The 21,517-nt window shown below is 40.3% G+C and overlaps 1 protein-coding gene across 1 annotated transcript in view; it reads left to right on the top strand.

Annotated features, from left to right (window-relative positions):
* Window positions 1-21,517, top strand: part of LOC138650900 (fibrillin-2-like) — a 263,684-nt gene that overhangs the window by 134,909 nt on the left and 107,258 nt on the right. Inside the window, exon 6 of the mRNA XM_069740769.1 lies at window positions 2,535-2,630. Coding sequence (XP_069596870.1) covers window positions 2,535-2,630 — 96 coding nt within the window. The remainder of the gene's footprint in view (window positions 1-2,534; window positions 2,631-21,517) is intronic.

Here is a 21,517-nt window from a genome sequence, read left to right as displayed (position 1 = left end):
TATATATATATATGTCAGTAGACACATATATGTATATATATTAATACTTATTCCAGCGCTATACAGCTTGAAAGCCGGTAATTCAATTACCGGCTTTTTCTTTCTCCTTCATAAAACCCGACATGATTTGAGACATGGTTTACATACAGTAAACCATGTCTTCTCTCCATTTTTTTTGCAGATTCCACACTACTAATGTCAGTAGTGTGTATCTGCAAAATTTGGCCGTTCTAGCTCTTAAAATAAAGGGTTAACTGGCGGAAAAAATTGGCGTGGGCTCCCGCGCAATTTTCTCCGCCAGAGTAGTAAAGCCAGTGACTGAGGGCAGATATTAATAGCCTGGAGAGGGTCCACGGTTATTGGCCCCCCCCTGGCTAAAAATATCTGCCCCCAGCCACCCCAGAACAGGCACATCTGGAAGATGCGCCTATTCTGGCACTTGGCCACTCTCTTCCCATTCCCGTGTAACGGTGGGATATGGGGTAATGAAGGGTTAATGCCACCTTGCTATTGTAAGGTGACATTAAGCCTAATTAATAATGGAGAGGCGTCAATTATGACACCTATCCATTATTAATCCAATTGTAGTGAAGGGTTAAATAAAACACAAACACATTCTTTAAAATTATTTTAATGAAATAAAAACAATGGTTGTTGTAGTATTTTATTCAACGCCCAATCCAGTCACTGAAGACCCTCGTTCTGTGAGTAAAGAAACATAATAAACCAACAATATACTTACCCTCCGCAGATCTGTAACGTCCAACGATGTAAATCCTTCTGAAGGGGTTAAAACATTTTGCAGCAAGGAGCTGTGCTAATGCAGGCTGCTCCTCGCTGCAAAACCCCAGGGAATGAGGCTAAAAATAGATCAATGATCTATATTTAGCATCATTTGCGGTGAGGCGCCCTCTGCTGGCTGTTCATAGATCGTGGGAAATTACCTAGAAAGCTCCCTGGCTCCCTGGCTTTCTAGGTAATTTCCCACGATCTATGAACAGCCAGCAGAGGGCGCCTCACCGCAAATGATGCTAAATATAGATCATTGATCTATTTTTAGCCTCATTCCCTGGGGTTTTGCAGCGAGGAGCAGCCTGCATTAGCACAGCTCCTTGCTGCAAAATGTTTTAACCCCTTCAGAAGGATTTACATCGTTGGACGTTACAGATCTGCGGAGGGTAAGTATATTGTTGGTTTATTATGTTTCTTTACTCACAGAACGAGGGTCTTCAGTGACTGGATTGGGCGTTGAATAAAATACTACAACAACCATTGTTTTTATTTCATTAAAATAATTTTAAAGAATGTGTTTGTGTTTTATTTAACCCTTCACTACAATTGGATTAATAATGGATAGGTGTCATAATTGACGCCTCTCCATTATTAATTAGGCTTAATGTCACCTTACAATAGCAAGGTGGCATTAACCCTTCATTACCCCACATCCCACCGCTACACGGGAATGGGAAGAGAGTGGCCAAGTGCCAGAATAGGCGCATCTTCCAGATGTGCCTTTTCTGGGGTGGCTGGGGGCAGATATTTTTAGCCAGGGGGGGGCCAATAACCGTGGACCCTCTCCAGGCTATTAATATCTGCCCTCAGTCACTGGCTTTACTACTCTGGCGGAGAAAATTGCGCGGGAGCCCACGCCAATTTTTTCCGCCATTTAACCCTTTATTTTAAGAGCTAGAACGGCCAAATTTTGCAGATACACACTACTGACATTAGTAGTGTGGAATCTGCAAAAAAAATGGAGAGAAGACATGGTTTACTGTATGTAAACCATGTCTCAAATCATGTCGGGTTTTAGGAAGGAGAAGGAAAAAGCCGGTAATTGAATTACCGGCTTTCAAGCTGTCTAGCGCTGGAATAAATATTAATATATATACATATATGTGTCTCACTGACATATATATATATATATACCTATTCTATGTGTACACATTTATTCTACCTATTCTACTGTAAGCTGTCAGTGTGATTTTACTGTACACCGCACTGAATTACCGGCTTTTCTCTCTAACAGCGCTGCGTATTTCTCGCAAGTCACACTGCTTGTCCGTGTGTAATCCGTATTTTTCACGCTTCCATAGACTTTCATTGGCGTATTTCTTGCGCAGTACGGTGACAAACGCAGCATGCTGCGATTTTGTAGGGCCGTAGAAAGCCGTATAATACTGATCAGTAAAATACGGCAAATAGGAGCAGGGGCATAGAGAATAATTGTGCCGTATTTTTTGCGAGTTTTACGGACGTAGATTCTGCGCTCTTACGTCCGTAAAACTCGCATGTGTGAAGGCGGCCTAATATGTATAGGTGAGCTTTAGAAAAACTATCCAATCTGACCAATACCGGTATATGGGTCTTCTTTCTCTATTTTCATTATGACGTTTTGTGCTGAGACTTTCCATCTGAGATGAATTTTTGCAAGGTTTTACAACTTTTCTTTACAGCATCTGGTAAATGTTTTGTTTATCGCAAATGTCATTGCATAAAATGAATAATAAAATGCTTTACATTTTTTTTCCTTAAAGCTGTATGTGAAAATGGCTGTCAGAATGGTGGACGCTGTATCGGACCAAACAGATGTGCTTGTGTCTACGGATTTACTGGACCTCAATGTGAAAGAGGTATACAAGTCATTTTCTTTTTATATTATATGTTGCACATATTGATTATATAGACATATAACAGCTGGTTGTTAGAGATTAGAAAAGCACAAACTATATTTAATAAGGAGTTTTTTTTAGATGGAAACCTTCCTTTAGGCTAAAAGCATGAAAGAAAAATAACTATTTGTTAGTCTCCAGAAAAAGTTTTATGTGGCTCACTCAAAGCGGATCTATCACCAAATTTCACAATGCAAACTGATACTCTCCTTCTTCCCAGAGCCATAACTTTTTTTAATTTTCCATCAATAAGGCCATGTGAGGGCTTGTTTTTTGCGGGAAAAGTCGTACTTTTGAACAACACCTTTGGTTTTAACATATCACGTACTGGAAAATGGGACAAAATTCCAAATGCTGTGAAATTGCAAAAAAAAAGTGCAATCCCACAGTTGTTTTTTGGTTTGCTTTTTTACCATGTTCACTAAATGCTAAAACTGACCTGACATTATGATTCTCCAGATTATTATGGGTTCATAGACACCACACATGTCTAGGTTCTTTTTTTATACCCGTAACGTCATTTTTCGTGACCTGGGTCGGGTGAGGGCTTATTTTTTGTGTACAAAAACGGACGATTTAAAGGATACCATCTTGGTGCAGATAGGTTCTTTTGATCGCCCGTTATTGCATTTTAATGCAATGTTGCGGCAACCAAAAAAACGTAATTCTGGCGTTTTTACTTTTGTTTATTACGCTGTTTAACGATCGGGTTCATTCTTATTTTATTTTGATAGATCAGGCGATTCTGAACGTGGCTATACCAAGTATACCTGTGTTTGATTTTTTTTTTTATTCTTTTATTTTAAATGGTGCGAAAGGTGGGTGATTTGAACTTTTATTTATTTTTTATATATATATTTTTAAAAACATTTTTTTTTATTTTTTGCATTATTCAATAGTCTCCATGGAACACTAGAAGCTGCAGTTGTCTGATCAGCTCTGCTACATACAGACGATGATCAGATCACCACCGGGTGGCGCTCATAGCAATCTGGCTATGACAACCATAGAGGTCTGTTGGAGACTTCTGGTTGTCATGCCAACCCATTGGTGACCCATGATCACGTGACGGGGTCACCAATGGTCCAGATTTCCAACGTGCTTGCCGGAAAAGCGAGTTAAATGCCGCTGTCAGAGATTGACAGCGGCGTTTATCTAGTTAAACGCCGTGGCTGCTGCGGGCACATGTGAGCTGTATATATCAGCTGACATGTGCCCGCAAAGCTGCGGGCTCAGCGCTGGAGCCTGCACTAAACAGGGGAGTCTGACATCTGCATACTATTATGCCAGATATCGAAAAGGGTTAATAAATGTATATACTTTATTCGACCTGTTGACACAGGTGTACTGTCAATAGTCACATCAGAATGGCTGATAATCCTTTTAGACCAGTGGCAGACACGAACAGAAGACGGCCTCTGTGCAAGAACAATATATGGGCCATTTTCAGTCCAATGGCTCCTCATAATACACAATTCCACTGGCTTTGGAGGTAGAAGTGGCCCCCTTAGCTCTCGGGCCCCGTGCGGCTGCACAGGTTGCACCAATGATATGCCTGTCCCTGTTTTAGACAGTTTAAACTCAATGTCCAACAACCCAAATTTGATAAAATACCCCTGACTTATTTTATGAGCTCTTTCGCTCTTTTGCTAGACTCATAAAGTGATTATTTTAATATCAGGGTTTTACAGCTAATGTGATATATATGGAGTAAGTACACCAGCCTCACCAGGGCTAAGATCAAGTTTAAGAGATCTAAAATGGGGAAAATAAGTATTTGATACACTGCCGATTTTGAAAGTTTTCCCACCGACAAAGAATGGAGAGCTTTGTCATTTTTATCGTAGGTACACTTCAACTATGAGAGACAGAATCTTAAAAAAACAACCAGAAAATCACATTGTATGATTTTTACATAATTAATTTGCATTTTATTGCATTGAATAAGTATTTCATACAATAGAAAAAGAGAACTAAATATTTGGTACAGAAACCTTTGTTTGCAGTTACAGAGGTCAGACGTTTCCTGTAGTCCTTGACCAAGCTTGTACACATTGCAGCAGGGATTTTGGCCTACTCCTCCATGCAGATCTTCTCCAGATCTTACAGGTTTCAGGCTGTCTCTGGGTGACATTGAGTTTCAGCTCCCTCCAAACATTTTCTCTTGGGTTCAGGTCTGGAGACTGGCTATGCCACTCCAGGACCTTGAAATTCTTCTTACAGAGCCAGTCCTTAGTTGCCCTGGCTGTGTGTTTCGGGTCATTGGCATGCTGGAAGACCCAGCCATGACCCATCTTCAATACTCTTACTGAGGAAAGGAGGTTGCTGGCCAAAATCTCGCAATATATGACCCCATCCATCCTACCTTCAATACGGTGCAGTCGTCCTGTCCCCTTGGCAGAAAAATGCCCTCTAAGTATGATGCTTCACAATTGGGACAGTATTCTTGGGGATGTACTCATCCTTCTACTTCCTCCAAACACGGCGAGTGGCGTTGAAACCAAAAAGTTTTAATTCCATCTTATCTGACTGCATGATCTTCTCCCGTGCCTCCTCTGAATCATCCAGAAGGTCATTGATGAACTTCAAATGGGCCTGGACATGTGCTGGCGTGAGCAGGGGGACCTTGTGTACCTTGCAGGATTTTAATCCATAACGTAGTGTGTTACTAATGGTAATGTTTGAGACTGTGGTCCCAGCTTTCTTCAGGTCATTGACCAGATCCTACCATGTGGTTCTGAACTTGTACTTGACCTTTGTCAGAATCATCCTTGTATCACAAGGTAAAATCTTGCATGGAGCTCCAGACCATAGAAGATTGACACACATATTGTGTTTCCTCCTTTTACTAATAATTGCACCAACAGTTGTTGCCTTCTCACCAAGCTGCTTGCTTATTCTGCTGTAGCCCATCCCAGTCTTGTACAGCTCTACAATTTTGTCCCTGGTGTCCTTAGACGGCTCTTTGGTCTTAACCATGGTAAAGACGTTGGCGTGTGATTCATTGAGTGTGCGGACAGGTGTCTTTAATACAGGTAATGAGTTCAAACAGGTGCAATTAATAAAGATAATGAGTGCAAAGTAGGAGGGCTTCTTAAAGGAAAACTAACAGGTCTGTGAGAGCCAGAATTCCTGCTGGTTGGTAAATGATCAAATGCTGATTTCATACAGTAAAATGCAATTTAATTATTTACAAATCATACAATGTTATTTTCTGGTTTTTATTTTTAGATTCTGTCTCTCAAAGTTGGTGTACCTACGATAAAAATTACAGACCTCTCCATTCTTTGTAGGTGTTGAAAGCTTGTAAAATCGTCAGTGTGTCGAATACTTATTTTCAAAACTGTATTTACTAGTGTCAGCAGTTTAGTTTATGAAATCTGATGACAAATCTGTATTAAAGATTTATTGAGCTCCCTTTAATAACTGGGACCCAATTCTAGGTATTGCACTCTCTGTGCCCTGTAATTTCTCTAATATGTAAGCTGGTTGCCAAAACTCTCCACTGATATTTGTTCATTTATCCTAATGCACTTTTTATAACTTTGCGTCCTCTATTTGACCCTGTATTTAAGTGGATAATTTCACTATTGCAATAACTGTGCTGTCCACAAATATTTGACCTTGGGCTGAGAGCCTCAAGAAATGACTTAGTAGTTCAGGCATTATCCTGAATATATATTTACAGTTAAATAGCTGGCCAGCTCCATGCGCTAATGTCAGAGCTTTCTGAGCGCATCTCAAATATTTTGCTTTAAATCGTTTTTAACAAAGAATTACTACACAGTATGTCTGGGGAAAAAGCTTTAAAATGGTTTCCCCTTCATAGATTTATAATCTAGACTGCTTCTCTTGAGACTAATCTGCATGTGGCTACCTGCCGTGGCTTCCATACTGTTTATGCTCACAAACCACTTTCAAAGCATTGTTCATGCACAAATGTCTGCAATCACTCTATATGACTGCAGACTTGTCAGATTCTCCTGGATCATATGACTGCAAGTATTCTATATGCATACTTTTGACCACAGTTCAACTAGACGTTCACAGCCTCACTCAATTCACTTGTGTTGAGCAAGGCCGAACACGTTTAGTTGGAATGTGGCAGGGAGTGTGAATACCATATACTTGAAAATCCTGACGGGGCACGCATTCAGATTCACAAGTCTGCAATTACATGGAGCTAAATGCAGGCAAATATACCAAATACAAACAGGGGTTTGTAAACACTTACATGCAATTTTTTACAGGAACAAAGATAAATTCCCTAATAAAGTGATTTTCAAAGTTTTTTTCTGACATCAGATGTAATAATCCATCCCTGTGCCACTTTGACCAGGGACGGATTAATACATCATTTTGATCGCTCTTGCACACGGGTGGTGCGTGGGCGATCGCCATCGCGTGTCAGCTAATTCTGACAGCTGACACCCGGCACTAAGTGCCAGGAGTGGTCATGCACCGCTCCCGGCACTTTAACCCCCGAAATGCTGTGATCAAACGAGATCGCAGGATTCTGGGAGCTAGCAGAGGGCATGACGACATCCGGGTCACCAGAGCTAGGAAACTTGCTGATCATGCTGAACATGCACAGTATTTATCTGCGGCTCTCCCTCATCTCCCTCCGCCTTCCTCCTACTGTGCAGCATCATAGGAATCTGACGATATCTGATGATTCCTATGATGCTGCACAGTAGGAAAGAGACGGAGGGAGATGAGGGAGAGCCACAGAGAACTACTGCGCATGCCCAAGATTTCTAGCACCGCAGTGTGAATAAATCAGAATAGACTGCGGGGCGGGATCTCGGGCCGCGCATCCACGCAGGCGCAATAAGAAAGACATCAAGTGATGTCAGTGAATGGGCAGCGCTAACTGCACATGCCCAAGGCCTAAAATCACGGCGCAGGTGCTGGGAAAATTCAATACCGCTGAGGAGGCGGTGCCCTGTAAACATGAGGACGTAACTGACGGCTGTGGTGCGTCTGTGTTAGGGGGGAAAGACCTGCCCCCTGGACGATTTCAAGGTATGAGGGACAAATTTGATAAATGATTCTTTCAGCAGTGGCAGGAACAAGAACTAAAAGAGCCACCTTGTCAGAATGCAGCATTAGTGCTGCACAAGATGGCTCTTTTAGTTACAAACGCCTGGGGGGGGGGTGACAGGTTCCCTTTAAGGAACGATGCTTCAAATCTGCATCATAAGTTCATCAGATAAAGGAGATATGGATAAAGAATTAAAAAACACAATAACCAAAGAAGACTGTGTTAATACATATTTTGTGCAGACACCTGCAGAAAAAATATGGATAAAAAGCAGCAGAAAAAACATCAACATTTAAGCCTTGATATGACAGAGAAGTGGGTACCATTAGTTTGGTTATTTCCCTAGTGTAAAACCTCTTAGGGCATGTTTACACTAGACGCATACACAGCAGATTTTCTAGCTGGACTTTCTAGGCAGGAAATCTGCAACCTATTACGGTCACTAGCAAAGTGGATGAGATTGTACCAAATCCATGCTACGTAATACATCCATCTGGAATCCACACAGGAATTGACCTTAGGTTGAATGTTAAATTCAAAGCATGACAATATATTAGATATACAAGAGATATTACACCCTTTTCAATGCATTTGATAAATTCCGCATAAAATCCATTGCAAAATCCACATCATATCCGGAGTTAACCAATGCTGATTTGGTGTATGTACACACAATGTTTTTTAAATTCAATTGAAGCAGAAGATTTTCCAGCAGAAGAATCTTTAGGAAATTCTGGAATTTTGTTCTGAACTGTCTGATTGAGTTTTGGATGGTTTTCTCATGGTTTTTTTTTTGTGAAGTCTTTTTTGCTGTTGTTTAATATTAATTTATTTTTCCCACTCCATTGAATAGTGAAGAAATCACTTTTTTTTTCAGGTTTTTTTTTTACAAAAACAATGGCAAAATGCTCCAAAAGATATCAGGGGCCTCTTCTGAGCGTCTTTTGAACTTTCCTTTTGACTTCTAAGGTAAAGTTCAGATGGCTTGAATAATGGGAATGACACTTCTTTTAAGATGCTTGACATTTTTCGAAATTTGAAATTGTTAAAAGACATTCAAAAGCCTGAACACACGCATAGGAAATCGTTTTGCATATACATACTTATATTCATCTTTTTGAGTTTTTTGCAATGGAAACAGCATGAAAAAGACATTGGGGCCAAGATATCAAGACTGGCGTGTGAGTGGTGTGTGCTTCTGTGCACCGGGACTGGAGTAGCATTTCTGCCATACAAAACTCCTGCACCTTTGATGAATTTGACATGTGGGCATGGCCACACCTCACCCCTCCTCAGCGTAGTTTTAGTGAAGCTGGTTCAAACTGGTGTGATGACACCGACAGTCGTTAAATTTTGTGACATTTCAAAGTTTTTGCTCCACTTTTCTGGCATAAATGAATAGGCCCCATTGTGTTCACATACCCTTGCTATAGCTACATCCGGGATTTTGCCATGGATTCTAGCCAAAATATGCTGTTCATTTTTCCTGTACAACTTACACCCTGTGTTGACATACCCTCATTGTGTAGCCATTTTATACTCACATATTTTCTTTCCTGGCACCATCATTTGGCAAAGGAAATGTTAATAGTCAAATGTATTCTGTTTTGAAAAAGTGAAATCACCGGTGTAGGGTGGGGAGGTACAAGCAGATGTCAAGATGTAGCAATTCACTAAAACAAAAGAGCTGATTGAAAAAGTGCCAAGGAAAGCTTGCAGTACACATGTACGTCAATTCAACAATGTGTTTTTTTGTGGTGTTTTTCTGAACACCGCTGTTAAAATGTCTGTCCCCTCCTTCCACAACCACAACCCCTCTGCAGAGAAGAAGCTGTAATGTGGTTTTGTCATCAAGTCCGAGTGAGAGATAGAAGTACGTTTATAAGTAGCCCCATCGGAAGGCTTGTGGACACCACCAGCTGACCTCCTGACTGTAATTCTGGAAGGCTTGTGGACACCACCAGCTGACCTCCTGACTGTAATTCTGGAAGGCTTGTGGACACCACCAGCTGACCTTCTGACTGTAATTCCGGCTCACAGGAAATTGATTACTCAATGGTCTGAAGTGTGTCTTTCTCATCTCACCCTCTTTTTTTTTTTCCTATACTATGTTGTGCATATATATGTGATTCTTCAGAATTTGTTTTAGTCTTTGCCTGATGAAGAGACCTGTCTAGTCTCGAAAGCTTGCAATTTGTTACCATGTTTTCAGTTAGTCATTAAAAGATATCAACCACTGAGGACTCTCAATTCTAAATATTTTTCATCTCACTAAGACATTTTCTTCTCTCCTGGCTTGTAGTAAAACCTTTACACTGCTTGTTACATTAGCCAAAGAATATTGACCTACAGAAACCAAAGGATGTGCTGGGCTTCACTGGAGGCATTTGCCTTAAACTGTTAAACTTTCTTTTAAGAAGTCTGGTTGTTTGGTGAAACGTTTCGGTAGACATTATTGTCTAAAATCTATCGGGAAGTGAATAATTATGGATTATGGAAACACATTTCTGGGTTAGCTTTGATTGCTGCTAGTTCTACATTATGGTGATACACATTCCCTTCTGCTGACATCATATCTTGGGGCACGGGATGGGGGAACACTGTTGCACACATGTACATTTCCAGGCACACTTTTAGCTGGGGAAGGAGAAGACTAGGCTTTTTCTCATCCAGCTCAAGTCCTGAGAGAGAGACAATTAGAAAGATGAAATAGGACACACAACTCATTAACAAAGTTTTGGTCAACCCAGACTACGACACCATTGTCCTGTACTTTTGCATCTTTATACATATGTTTTATATTTATTACTCAATGTGATGTCAGTGGACGCTGGTAGTGAGGGTTTATTTACTCTTTTTTTTTTTTTGGTAATTTTCTAAACCCTGAAGAATGTCTTTGAGCCTGGACTTGTTTTAGGAGACGAAACAACCTCACCAGCTGTGTATATACAAGGACCGTCGGGCCAAGCAAAACAAATGCATATAGAGAACAGGACATGGGGTGGTATCACTTACATGCTTCTGAGTGTTTCCTCCACCAATCTCAACACAAAAAACTCACATTTATCAAGCAGGTTATGCCAATTTTAGGTAGAACCTATTCCACAAGAAGTGAAAATTTAATTAAAAAAATTCATGAAGTCCCAAATAATGCAAAAATTTCGATTTTTGCACGATCGTAGGCAAAGTTGATAAAGTGGGATGGAGCATAGAAGGAGACATCAAAACTTTTGGACAGAACTATTAAAGGTAATCTGTCAATAGGTTTTTGCTACCCATCTGAGAGCAGCATTATGTGTTGGCAGAGACCCTGATTCGGGCGATGTGTCAGTTACTGGCATGCTTAGTGTAGTTTTATAAAATCACTGTTCTAGCAGTAGGAGAATATCACTTGAAGACTATTTGTCCTGCTTCCATTTATTGCCATGTATTGCAATTATCATATTATCATATTATATAGCTCAGTGTACTTACAATTGCTCATTTTACCTTTCTACCCAGTTCATTCTTCTGTTTTCCATTAGGTCTATGATATCATATGATTAACAGACTATCTAAGTCCTTCTAAGCTCTATGTAGAAGCAGGAAGTCTCTTTTCTCTGCATGAGTCATCATTATAATTACAATTCTATATCACTGAAAAGTTCCTGGCAGCCCAGCTCCACCCCGTCTTCAACTCCTGACCCAGCTGCTCCGCTCCTCCCCCAGCCAGGGACTTTGCAATACAGTACTATTCTGAAATGATAAGAAAGCAAACATTATTAAAGGGACTGATCACTATTCATACTACTTCTTCTTAAATGCTTTAGTCCCCCATATAAAATAATTACAAAAATATATACTCACCTTCTGTGTCGGCGATATCCAGCTATGTCAGTTTCGGGTTTCCCAGCACTCACGTAACTGTGTTATACCACGTGAGCACTGCAGTGCTGACACCCCCCAGCAGTGCTCATGTGGCACAAGAATTTGACGTGAGCGCTGAGAAGAACCCGCACTGACTTCACTGTAACAGCACTGCTGCGGTTGGTGAATATCTGCTTTTCTAAAAGGGGGATTACAGAATTTAAGAAGTGGTTTTCCAGGAAGTGTTCAATCTGAGCATTTGAGTGCTTTTATTTAAAAATTGATGATAGTGCACATTACAAATTAAGAATTCAAGTAGGAAATCTACATAATTTCTGCACATAGTGCATCCAACAAAGCTACCATTTGTATCAACTTTCCTTACTGATTCTTTTGTTGGCCATTCACACACAAAAATGGAGCATTAACCCCTTAACGCCCAATGACAGATATAGCCCATCATGGCCGGGTGTCAGTGTAAACATGCAGAAACAATTCAGTGCCCACAGCTGTCACAGACAGCTGAGAGGCACGGGAAGAGGTGCAGGGACCCATGCTGTTGGTCCTCGCACCCAGATCACTGTGATTGGTCAGCCAACCTGACTGACCAATCACAGCATGATAGCGCAGGAGATGCTGAAATATCAGCACCTCCTCAGGCCGAGTGTCTACATTAATATCCAGGAGTGGTGTCAGCGCTGACCCTGGCTGTTAACCCCCTAAATGATGTGTTCAAGCGCGATCGCATCATTCAGGAGGTAGCAGGGAAAAGAGCACCCTCTGCCTTCAGATCGGCTCCTCCCACGACATTATCGTGGAGTCCAAATGGTTGCCATGGTGGTCAGGACGACCCCCGGGTCACCAAGCTATGGAAAGTTTCTAAGACCATGCTCAAAGCATGATGTCATAAGCTTTCAGTATAGGTTTAATGCACTGCAATGCTAGTACATTGCAATGTATTATACCTACAATCAAAGTTTAAAAAAAGTGAAAATCCCACATAGGAACTAAGTAAAAAAGGTAAATTTAAAAAAATGATTAAATAATAATAATACAAATATTACACAAATACACATTTTTATGTAAAAAAAATGTAAATAAATTCAAAAACTACACGTTTGGTATTGCTGCATCCGGAACAATCCGATCTATAAAAGTGTCCTACTAGGTAACCCCTTCAGTGAATTCCATTAAAAAAAAGTAGCAAACTATCCTTTGTCATCATACCGCTTGAAAAAAGTAGAATGAAACGCGATCAAAAAGACAAATTTAAATAAAAGTGGTATAACTGTCCCGTAAAAAACAAGCCGCCATACAGCTCCATCAGCAGAAAAATAAAAAAGTAATAGCTTTCAGAATAAAGCGATGCAAAACTAATTATTTTTTTCTATAAAATTATTCATTGTGTAAAAGCTCCAAAACATAAAAAATCATATAAATGTAGTATCACTGTAAATGTACTGACCCTAAGAATAAGACTGCCTTATCAATTTTACCACATGCAGAACGGAATTTTAAAAAAAAGCCATTCCTGAATTGCTGGCTTTTGTTCATTCTACCTCTACAAAAATCAGAATAGAGAGCGATCAAAAAATGTCATGTGCTCGAAAATTATAACAATAAAAATGTCAACTTGTCCTGCAAATAAAAAAGCTGTCACATGACTCTGTGGGCCAAACTATGGAAAAATTATAGCTCTCAAAATATGGGGATGGAAAATTTTGCAATACAAAGCGTTTTTTAGTATGTGACAGCAAGCAAACCTAAAAAACGGACATAAATCTGGCATTGCTGTAGTCGCACAGACCCAAAGAATAAAGTCGCCATATCACTTATACCACATGAAGTACCACTTAAAAAAATAAAACCAATTCTTCACCTACTGTGGATTTGTTCATTCTGCCTCCCAAAGATCGCAGTAAGGTTCAGCGCAAATGTATCTTGCGCTCTGTGCTGAGCAACTTACACCAGGGTAAATCTCTGAAATACTTGATTCAGATGGAACCCCCAGTGGAAGATTCTGTACAATGAAGCAGATGGAGGACCTGTGGACACCGTCTGGCCTGTGATCCAGCAGTGTCCATCTTTTTAGGTGTGCATAAAAATGCGGTCCATCATAGTTTTGTGTAGTTTTGAAAAGAAGGATAATACTTAACAGAGGCCAGACAGAGTCCAGAATATCTCTGCTGCCTCATTATAGAGATTGGATCCCTCGGATTTTCATCTGTCATGTTACTCGGAAATTTAGATGGAAACCCCAAAGTGCTCAGCATAGAGCGCTGGATAAATGTAATCCCAAAAGTTATTTAAAATGTTTCCAATAAAAGCTTCAGGTCAATCCACAAAAAAACTCCCCATTCAGGTCGGTCATCTGTTAATGGAAATATAGGGGGTTTACACATCACTGGTAGTACAAAAGCAAAATGGCTCATTGCCCCCAAAAGAAATTCAGTGAATTCTGTGCTCCGAAATTGAAATGCCCTCTCCCTTCTGAGCGCCATTGTGCACAAAACACCTTTAGCATCTACATGTTTGGCAGGGGTATAACTTCGAAAATGGAGTTACTCCTTTCTAGCACTTAAGAGCTGTGTATATTTTGGTGTCATTTTTACCCATTTTTTGGGGTAAAAATGTAAAATCTGGGGCTAAAACATGGTTAACATGTGGTAAAAATGTAATTATTCTTCTATGGGATAAAATTGTGACACACCTGTGGTGTCAATTTCATCACTACACCCCTACATTAATTCATCAAGTGGGGTATTTTGTAAAATGGGGTCACTTATGAGGGGTTCTGCTGTTTTGGCACCTCATGGGCTCTCCCAGTTGATCATGGTACCCTCAAATCATAATAGTATAATTTGCACAATAATATGGCGCTTCTTCCCTTTTGAGCTTCCCTTTGTGCCTCAAAAGTAGTTCCAGATTGCATGGAGGGTATTAGCGCACTCATGAGAAATTGCGCTCATGAGGCCCATTTTCTCCTATTAGCTTGTATAAAAATAAAAATTTGGGGATAAAACAACATTTTAGTGGAAGAAATTTAATTATTCTTTCTTCACCGCCCAATAGTATAAATTTATGTGATACCCCTGTGGTGTCAATATGATTATTGCACCCTTAGATGAATTAATTAAGAGGTGTAGTTTGTAAAAAGAAATCACTTATGGAGGTATTCTGCTGTTCTAGCACCTCAGGGGCTCTGCTAATGTGATATGGCACCCTCAAACCATTTCAGCAAAATCTGAACTCAAATATGGAGTTTCTTCCTTTCTGGGCTTTGCACTATGCCTCAAAAGTGGTTTTCACCCATACACAAGGTATTGGCACACTCAGGAGAAATTGTACAACAAATGTTGGGGTCCATTTTCTCCTGTTACCCTTGAGAAAATAAAAAATTGTGGCTTAAAGGAAAGTTTTGTGGGAATAATGTGATTTTTTTAAATTTTCTTAGACACTGCTGTACAGCTCCTGGGTGGTTCAATATGCCCACCACATCTCTAGATATGTTCATTGAGGGGTTTAGTTTCCAAAATATTGTCACTTGTAGGAAGTTTCCATTGTTTTGGCACATCAGAGGCCCTCCAAATGTCACATGGCGTCCACTCTTGATTCCAACCAATTTTGTGTTCAAAAAGTAAAAAAACTGAAAAAAAATATTTCAGCTCACCAAAGATTCATCCAATTGTGGTAACTCCGGAGTTAATAGAATGCGGTGCACGGACATGGAGATCCTGAACTGACTCCCAGGTGAATGAAACATATGACTATGTGGTCTGAAACTATTTCTGAAACAGCATAAGCAAGATGTTTTTTATGGAATTACAATAAATGACAAAGGTTTTTTTTTTAAATCATGGCCTAATTTTCCTCTACCTAATACGTAATTTTGCTGGTAACTGGACTTCCTCCTTTTTGTGTATACGTATGTTTCAAAACATCAAACCTTGCTTCTTTCCTTCTGGGTCGTGGCATGCACCCAAACAGTGGGTTTCCTCCACACACGCAGTTTCGGCATACATAGGAGAAATTGCACAACAATTTTTGGGGTCGATTTTCTCGTTACCCTCGTGAAAATAAAAATTTTGGTGCTAAAATATCATTTTTGTGGCAAAATGCGATTTTTTTTAATTTTTACATCTCTACATTATAAACTGCTGTGAAGCACCTGGGGGTTTAAGGTGCTCACCACACATATTGAGATAAGTTCCTTGTGGGGTCTAGTTTCCAAAATGGGATCACTTGTGGGGGAATTCCACTGTTTAGACTAATCAGGGGCTCTCCAAACGCGACATGGGGTCTGCTTTCAATGTCAGCCAATTTCACGTTCAAACGTCAAACTGTGGTACTCCTTTCCTAGCCCTGCCGTGCATCCAAACAGTTGTCTTCCTCTACATATGGGGTATCAGTGTACTCATGAGAATTACAAAACAATTATTGGGGTTAATTTTCTCCTGATACCTTTGTGAAAATAAAAAAATAGAGTCCTAAGTAAAATTTTTGTGAAAAAAGTTGAATGTTTATTTTTTTTTCCACATTGCTTCAGTTCCTGTGAAGCACCTGAAGGGTTAATAAACTTCTTGAATGTGGTGTTGAGCACCTTTAAAGGTGCGGTGTTTAGAATGGTGTCACTTTTGGGTATTTTCTGTCATATAGGCCCCTCAAAGTTTCTTCAAATGTGATGTGGTTTCTAAAAAAAATTATTTTATTATACAAATTAGAAATCGCTGGTCATCTTTTAACCCTTATAACTTCCTAACGAATAAAAAAATGTTTCAAAAATTGTACTGATGTAAAGTAGACATGTGGAAAATGTTATTTGTTAACTACTTTGTGTGGCATAAATCTCTGATTTAAGGGCATAAAAATAAAAATGTTAAAATTATGAAATTTTCAACATTTTTGCCAAATTAAATTTTTTTTCACAAATACCGTATTTTTCAGGTTATAAGATGCACTTTTATGATCCCTAAAATTAGGGGGGAAAAGAGGGTGCATTTTATAACCCGAACACTGTTCTTACCGAGGGGTCAATGCTGCGGGCCCGGAGCTGGGGGGGTTGCTGTGGTGGTGCGACGGTCTTGCGGTGTGTGGTGGTGGTCCTTCATTGGTGCTACGGTGGCGAGCGGTGGACCTGCGGCGGCCACATATGGCAGCTGCCATTCTTCTTCCGGGGTTTGGCTCACGACTTCTCACTCGGCGCAAATGGAGGAAATCCAAGATCTCCATCTGCGCCTGCTTCTACGCAATGTCTGCAGATGGAGCTCTCTGCTTACTCAGCTCTCAATCTGAGTATGCACTGCATCCAGTGCCAGGGTCCAGGCAATACACCGCTGTAGACTGAGCCCTAAAGCTGAGTGCGGAGAGAAGTGCAATTCTCCTCCTCTTCCTCAATTCAAAAATTGTACTGATGTAAAGTAGACATATGGAAAATGTTATTTGTTAACTACTTTGTGTGGCATAAATCTCTGATTTAAGGGCATAACAATAAAACTTTTAAAATTATGAAATTTTCAACATTTTTGCCAAATTTAAATGTTTTCACAAATACTTTTCAGGTTATAAGATGCACTTTTATGATCCCTAAAATTAGGGGGGAAAAGAGGGTGCGTTTTATAACCCGAACACTGTTCTTACCGAGGGGTCAATGCTGCGGACCTGGAGCTGGGGGGGTTGCAGTGGTGGTGCAGCGGTCTTGCGGTGTGTGGTGGTGGTCCTTCATTGGTGGTACGGTGGCGAGCAGTGGACCTGTGGTGGCCACATATGGCAGCCTCCATTCTTCTTCCGGGGTTCGGCTCCCGGCTTCTCACTCGGCGCAGGCGAAGATGAAGGAAATCCAAGATCTCCATCTGCGCCTGCCTCTACGCAATGTCTGTAGGAAAATGGCTGCGGATGCGGCACAGGCGCAGATGGAGCTCTCTGCTTACTCAGCTCTCAATCTGAGTATGCACTACATCCAGTCCAGGCAATACTCCACTGTAGATGGAGCCATGAAGCTGAGTGTGGAGAGAAGTGCAATTCTCCTCCTCCTCCTCTGCAGGGATGGATAGTGATTGGTGGAGGGAACGGTTGCTGAGCTGCCTCCCTCCACCAATCACATATCTGTCTCTATTTAATGTTGCAACTACGGTACTCACAAGTCCAGATACTTTTAGGAAAGGTGAGCAAACAACCCTTATCATCCTGCAGAATATACTGTATCAGTGTGTATATTCTGAAGGATAATGGGGGTTCTAGCCATTGTTAGTGTAAATATACACTGTAATGGAGTGTCCAAAGTGTTTATTGCAAATGTGACTACCACCTCCCTTATCTTTCAGAATACATCCATGTATCCAGTGGGTGGGTGTATTCCTGAAGATGAGGAAGGGTGGTAGTCACAATATACGGCTCTGCAGGCACAGTACTGTAATTCACAGATCAGCCATAACAGAGCGTCATCCACAGATAATATTTTTATATTTTATTAAAGGTTTTTGCGCACTATTTGGCTCAAAATATTTAGGTGCGTCTTATAATCAGGTGAGTCTTAAAAAGCAAAAAATACAGTAAACAAGAGATATATCAAAGACATTTTATCACTATCATAAAGTAGAATATGTCATGAAAAAATATTCTCAGAATAAGTGGGATCTGTTGAAGCTTTCCAGAGTTTTTACCTCATAAAGTGGTCAGATTTCAAATTGTAGGCTTGGTCATTAACCTACAAAGTGGCTCAGTCCTTAAGAGGTTAAGCTAAGTTTCGACGTTTATTTCAAGGGTGATGCAAAATTCCCTGACATACAGTATGTTGGAAGAGTTGAGCCTTTCTCCGTTCACATTACACATTAGATCGTGAGCCATTTTAATATGTATATAAAGTGTATTGACTTTGACCTCTGTCATAGCTCCCGTCTTTTAAGGATCCATGATGGATATAATAAAAACAGATTTCACTGATTGACAATCTCAATTTGCAGATGCATGTTTCAGGGACTTCCACCTCCACAGTGCAAAGCATGTGATCTGATTTGGCTGTATGACAGACCTCTGACTAGTTTGTAAGGAGTAACATCTCTCCTTGTGGAGATTGAAATGCCTGACATGCATAAGGAGACTTATAGGCCACGCAATGCTCCTCAAAGGTTTGTTAAAGTGTCAATAGTGACTTTTAGGATTGCTACTTTCAATGGGTTTGACTAGACTTCCAGTGCTCTTTCACTTCAAAGAAACAATCTGCATATTTAATTTCTCAGAGGAGCATTGAATGGCCTTTAAGTCTCCTTACACTGGCATGTCACTCACCACAAGGAGATACGTTACCCCTTTGTTCAGTCACCTAACCTCTGGAGTAAGGTTTTTGGCTGAGTTTTCAATTTGACACATTCTTAGGCAAACTTTTAAAAATTTACCATTTTTTGGTGCTATAAAATTACAAAAACTGGTAAAAGACAAAAAAAGCATTTTTGATTTTGTGCCAATTTTATGAACTGTGTGTGCAATCTTGAAGAATTTGGGGGAAATACCACAAAATAAAAAAAAACTGACTTACAAAAAATTGCAAATGATGACTCGGGACCACAGTATTTCAGAACCAGGTTGACAACACAGCGTATCAAGTTTTTTTTTTAACGTGTTGTTAGTAATCAATCTCTTAAGATGAATGGACAGCAGTAGGATGTGTTTCGATTCATCCTATCATCTTAGTTTTACTGAGTGCACACAGCGGAGGGTCATACAGTAGCATATTGCAATTAATGATAATGAATTAGAATTATATGAACAGATGTTTAAACATATTTTGAGCCATTGCATATAGCATGAAGGATGGTGTGCGAATATCGCTACATGATAGATTCGAAATGTTTAGACTGCTGCATGTTTGAAATGTATGTGTATATATAGTAAATGATAGATTGGATGGAAATGATTATATTGGCTGATCTCCTGTACACATTTACTGCACAGTAATCCTTTATTACTGTGATACACATGTACGGAATATAAAAAATACAAGACTGCAACCATGGCTATACCCGTACATATTGTATCACTTTGACATCTACCATAAACAACCATAGAACTTGAGGAATTCAACAATTGGCTTGTGTATCAGTATAGGATCCCCTACAACACAATTATGTCTGAAGCTCATTTAAATTCTGCTTCACATCACATTAAAGTTCCACCAACACAAAACACAAATGGCCTTTTAGAACGAAGCCATGAATAGTATTAATGCAGAATATAAAATATGGCTGCTTTCACTCATAGGTTTGTATTATTTAGTGAATACATCGCCACATAGTCATTTCTCCAAGAAAACTAGCGTTAAATTTTGTGTGTAGGCCCACATACAACATTAGATAACAGTCAATCAAACCTGGTTATTTTAGTGGGCTGGGTGACCATCTAGTTGTAGTGGATCTCCCGACACTCCATCGACAAGATGTCAGTGGAATGAAGAATTGGGAAACTCACTTGTTGACTTTTATTTTCGAAAGTGTTTGGATCGTCTGATTACAGCCCGGTCATCTTTGGCCGGCTTAGCTAGTATACTGAACCAGTCAGACTGACACATAACTATGGTAGTTATATGCCAACACATATACAGTATAGCCTTACATAGGAAGCTCCCTCCTACGTAAGGCTGTGACAATGCGTTACTTGATAGCTTCTGAAATTCTGACACCATTTGATCACAGCTGCCAACAGGAACTTTTCAAAACAATGTAAAATGGGACATCCATGATGAAAACGTGCTTTCATCCACGACCTAATCCTTTTATAGAGATCCACCATTGAGTCCCTTGACTCTGCCTCATCTGCTGTAACGTTATGGACATCCAGCTGACTGCTGATGATCAGACACATTATAAACAAATACAAAGTCCAAATACATAGTGAAATTTTTGCGCACATGGAAAAATGCTTGAAAGATCAGTAACAGATGATTGTATTCTTCCACTATTGCTGGGGAAACATGAATGCTGATTGATCTGACCTCGCATAATGTAAATAGCTCTCCATGTATTTATTTTACACTTTAGAACAAAGACGGGGATAATTACTCTTATGTCATACATAGCTCAAATGACTCCAGGTCTGATTTCTATCAATAACAAGCCACACTTACTTCATAGTGTCCTTTCAGGTTGTCAAAGAGTGTGTTTGGACATATGGAGACACCATTATTATACATTTGAAAGGTAGAGACAGGAGCATAAATTACAGTATATTGTGTTACCGGTGTTTTGATGGCATGGCCCATTGTTATCCTTGAAATTATGTACAAGAAACATTTCTGCAGACTCCTAAGGCTTATGTGCACGCAGAGTATTTTTAGGAAGTGTTGGCGCAGAAACTGAGCAAAAACTCTAATAATCCTACTCTAAACACCTAAAAAATGTAGATGTTCTGCTCCAAAACTCTGCAAAAAGACTCCATGTGCACAATGCCTAAGGGTACCGTCACACTATACGATTTACCAACGATCACGACCAGCGATACGACCTGGCCGTGATCGTTGGTAAGTCGTAGTGTGGTCGCTGGAGAGCTGTCACACAGACAGCTCTCCAGCGAGCAACGATGCCGAGGTCCCCGGGTAACCAGGGTAAACATCGGGTTACTAAGCGCAGGACCGCGCTTAGTAACCCGATGTTTACCCTGGTTACCAGCGTAAAAAAAAACAAACAGTACATACTTACATTCCGGTGTCTGTCCCTTGCTGTCTGCTTCCCGAACTCACTGACTGCCGGCCGTAAAGTGAAAGCACAGCACAGCGGTGACGTCACCGCTGTGCTCTGCTTTCACTTTACGGCCGGCAGTCAGTGAGTGCGGGAAGCAGACGGCAAGGGACCTGACGGACACCGGAATGTAAGTATGTACTGTTTGGTTTTTTTTTACATTTACGCTGGTAACCAGGGTAAACATCGGGTTACTAAGCGCGGTCCTGCGCTTAGTAACCCGATGTTTACCC

The sequence above is a fragment of the Ranitomeya imitator genome, chromosome 1 (genome assembly GCF_032444005.1).
Source record: "Ranitomeya imitator isolate aRanImi1 chromosome 1, aRanImi1.pri, whole genome shotgun sequence".
NCBI lineage: Eukaryota > Metazoa > Chordata > Amphibia > Anura > Dendrobatidae > Ranitomeya > Ranitomeya imitator.
This window is presented reverse-complemented; position numbering and strand designations above follow the sequence as displayed.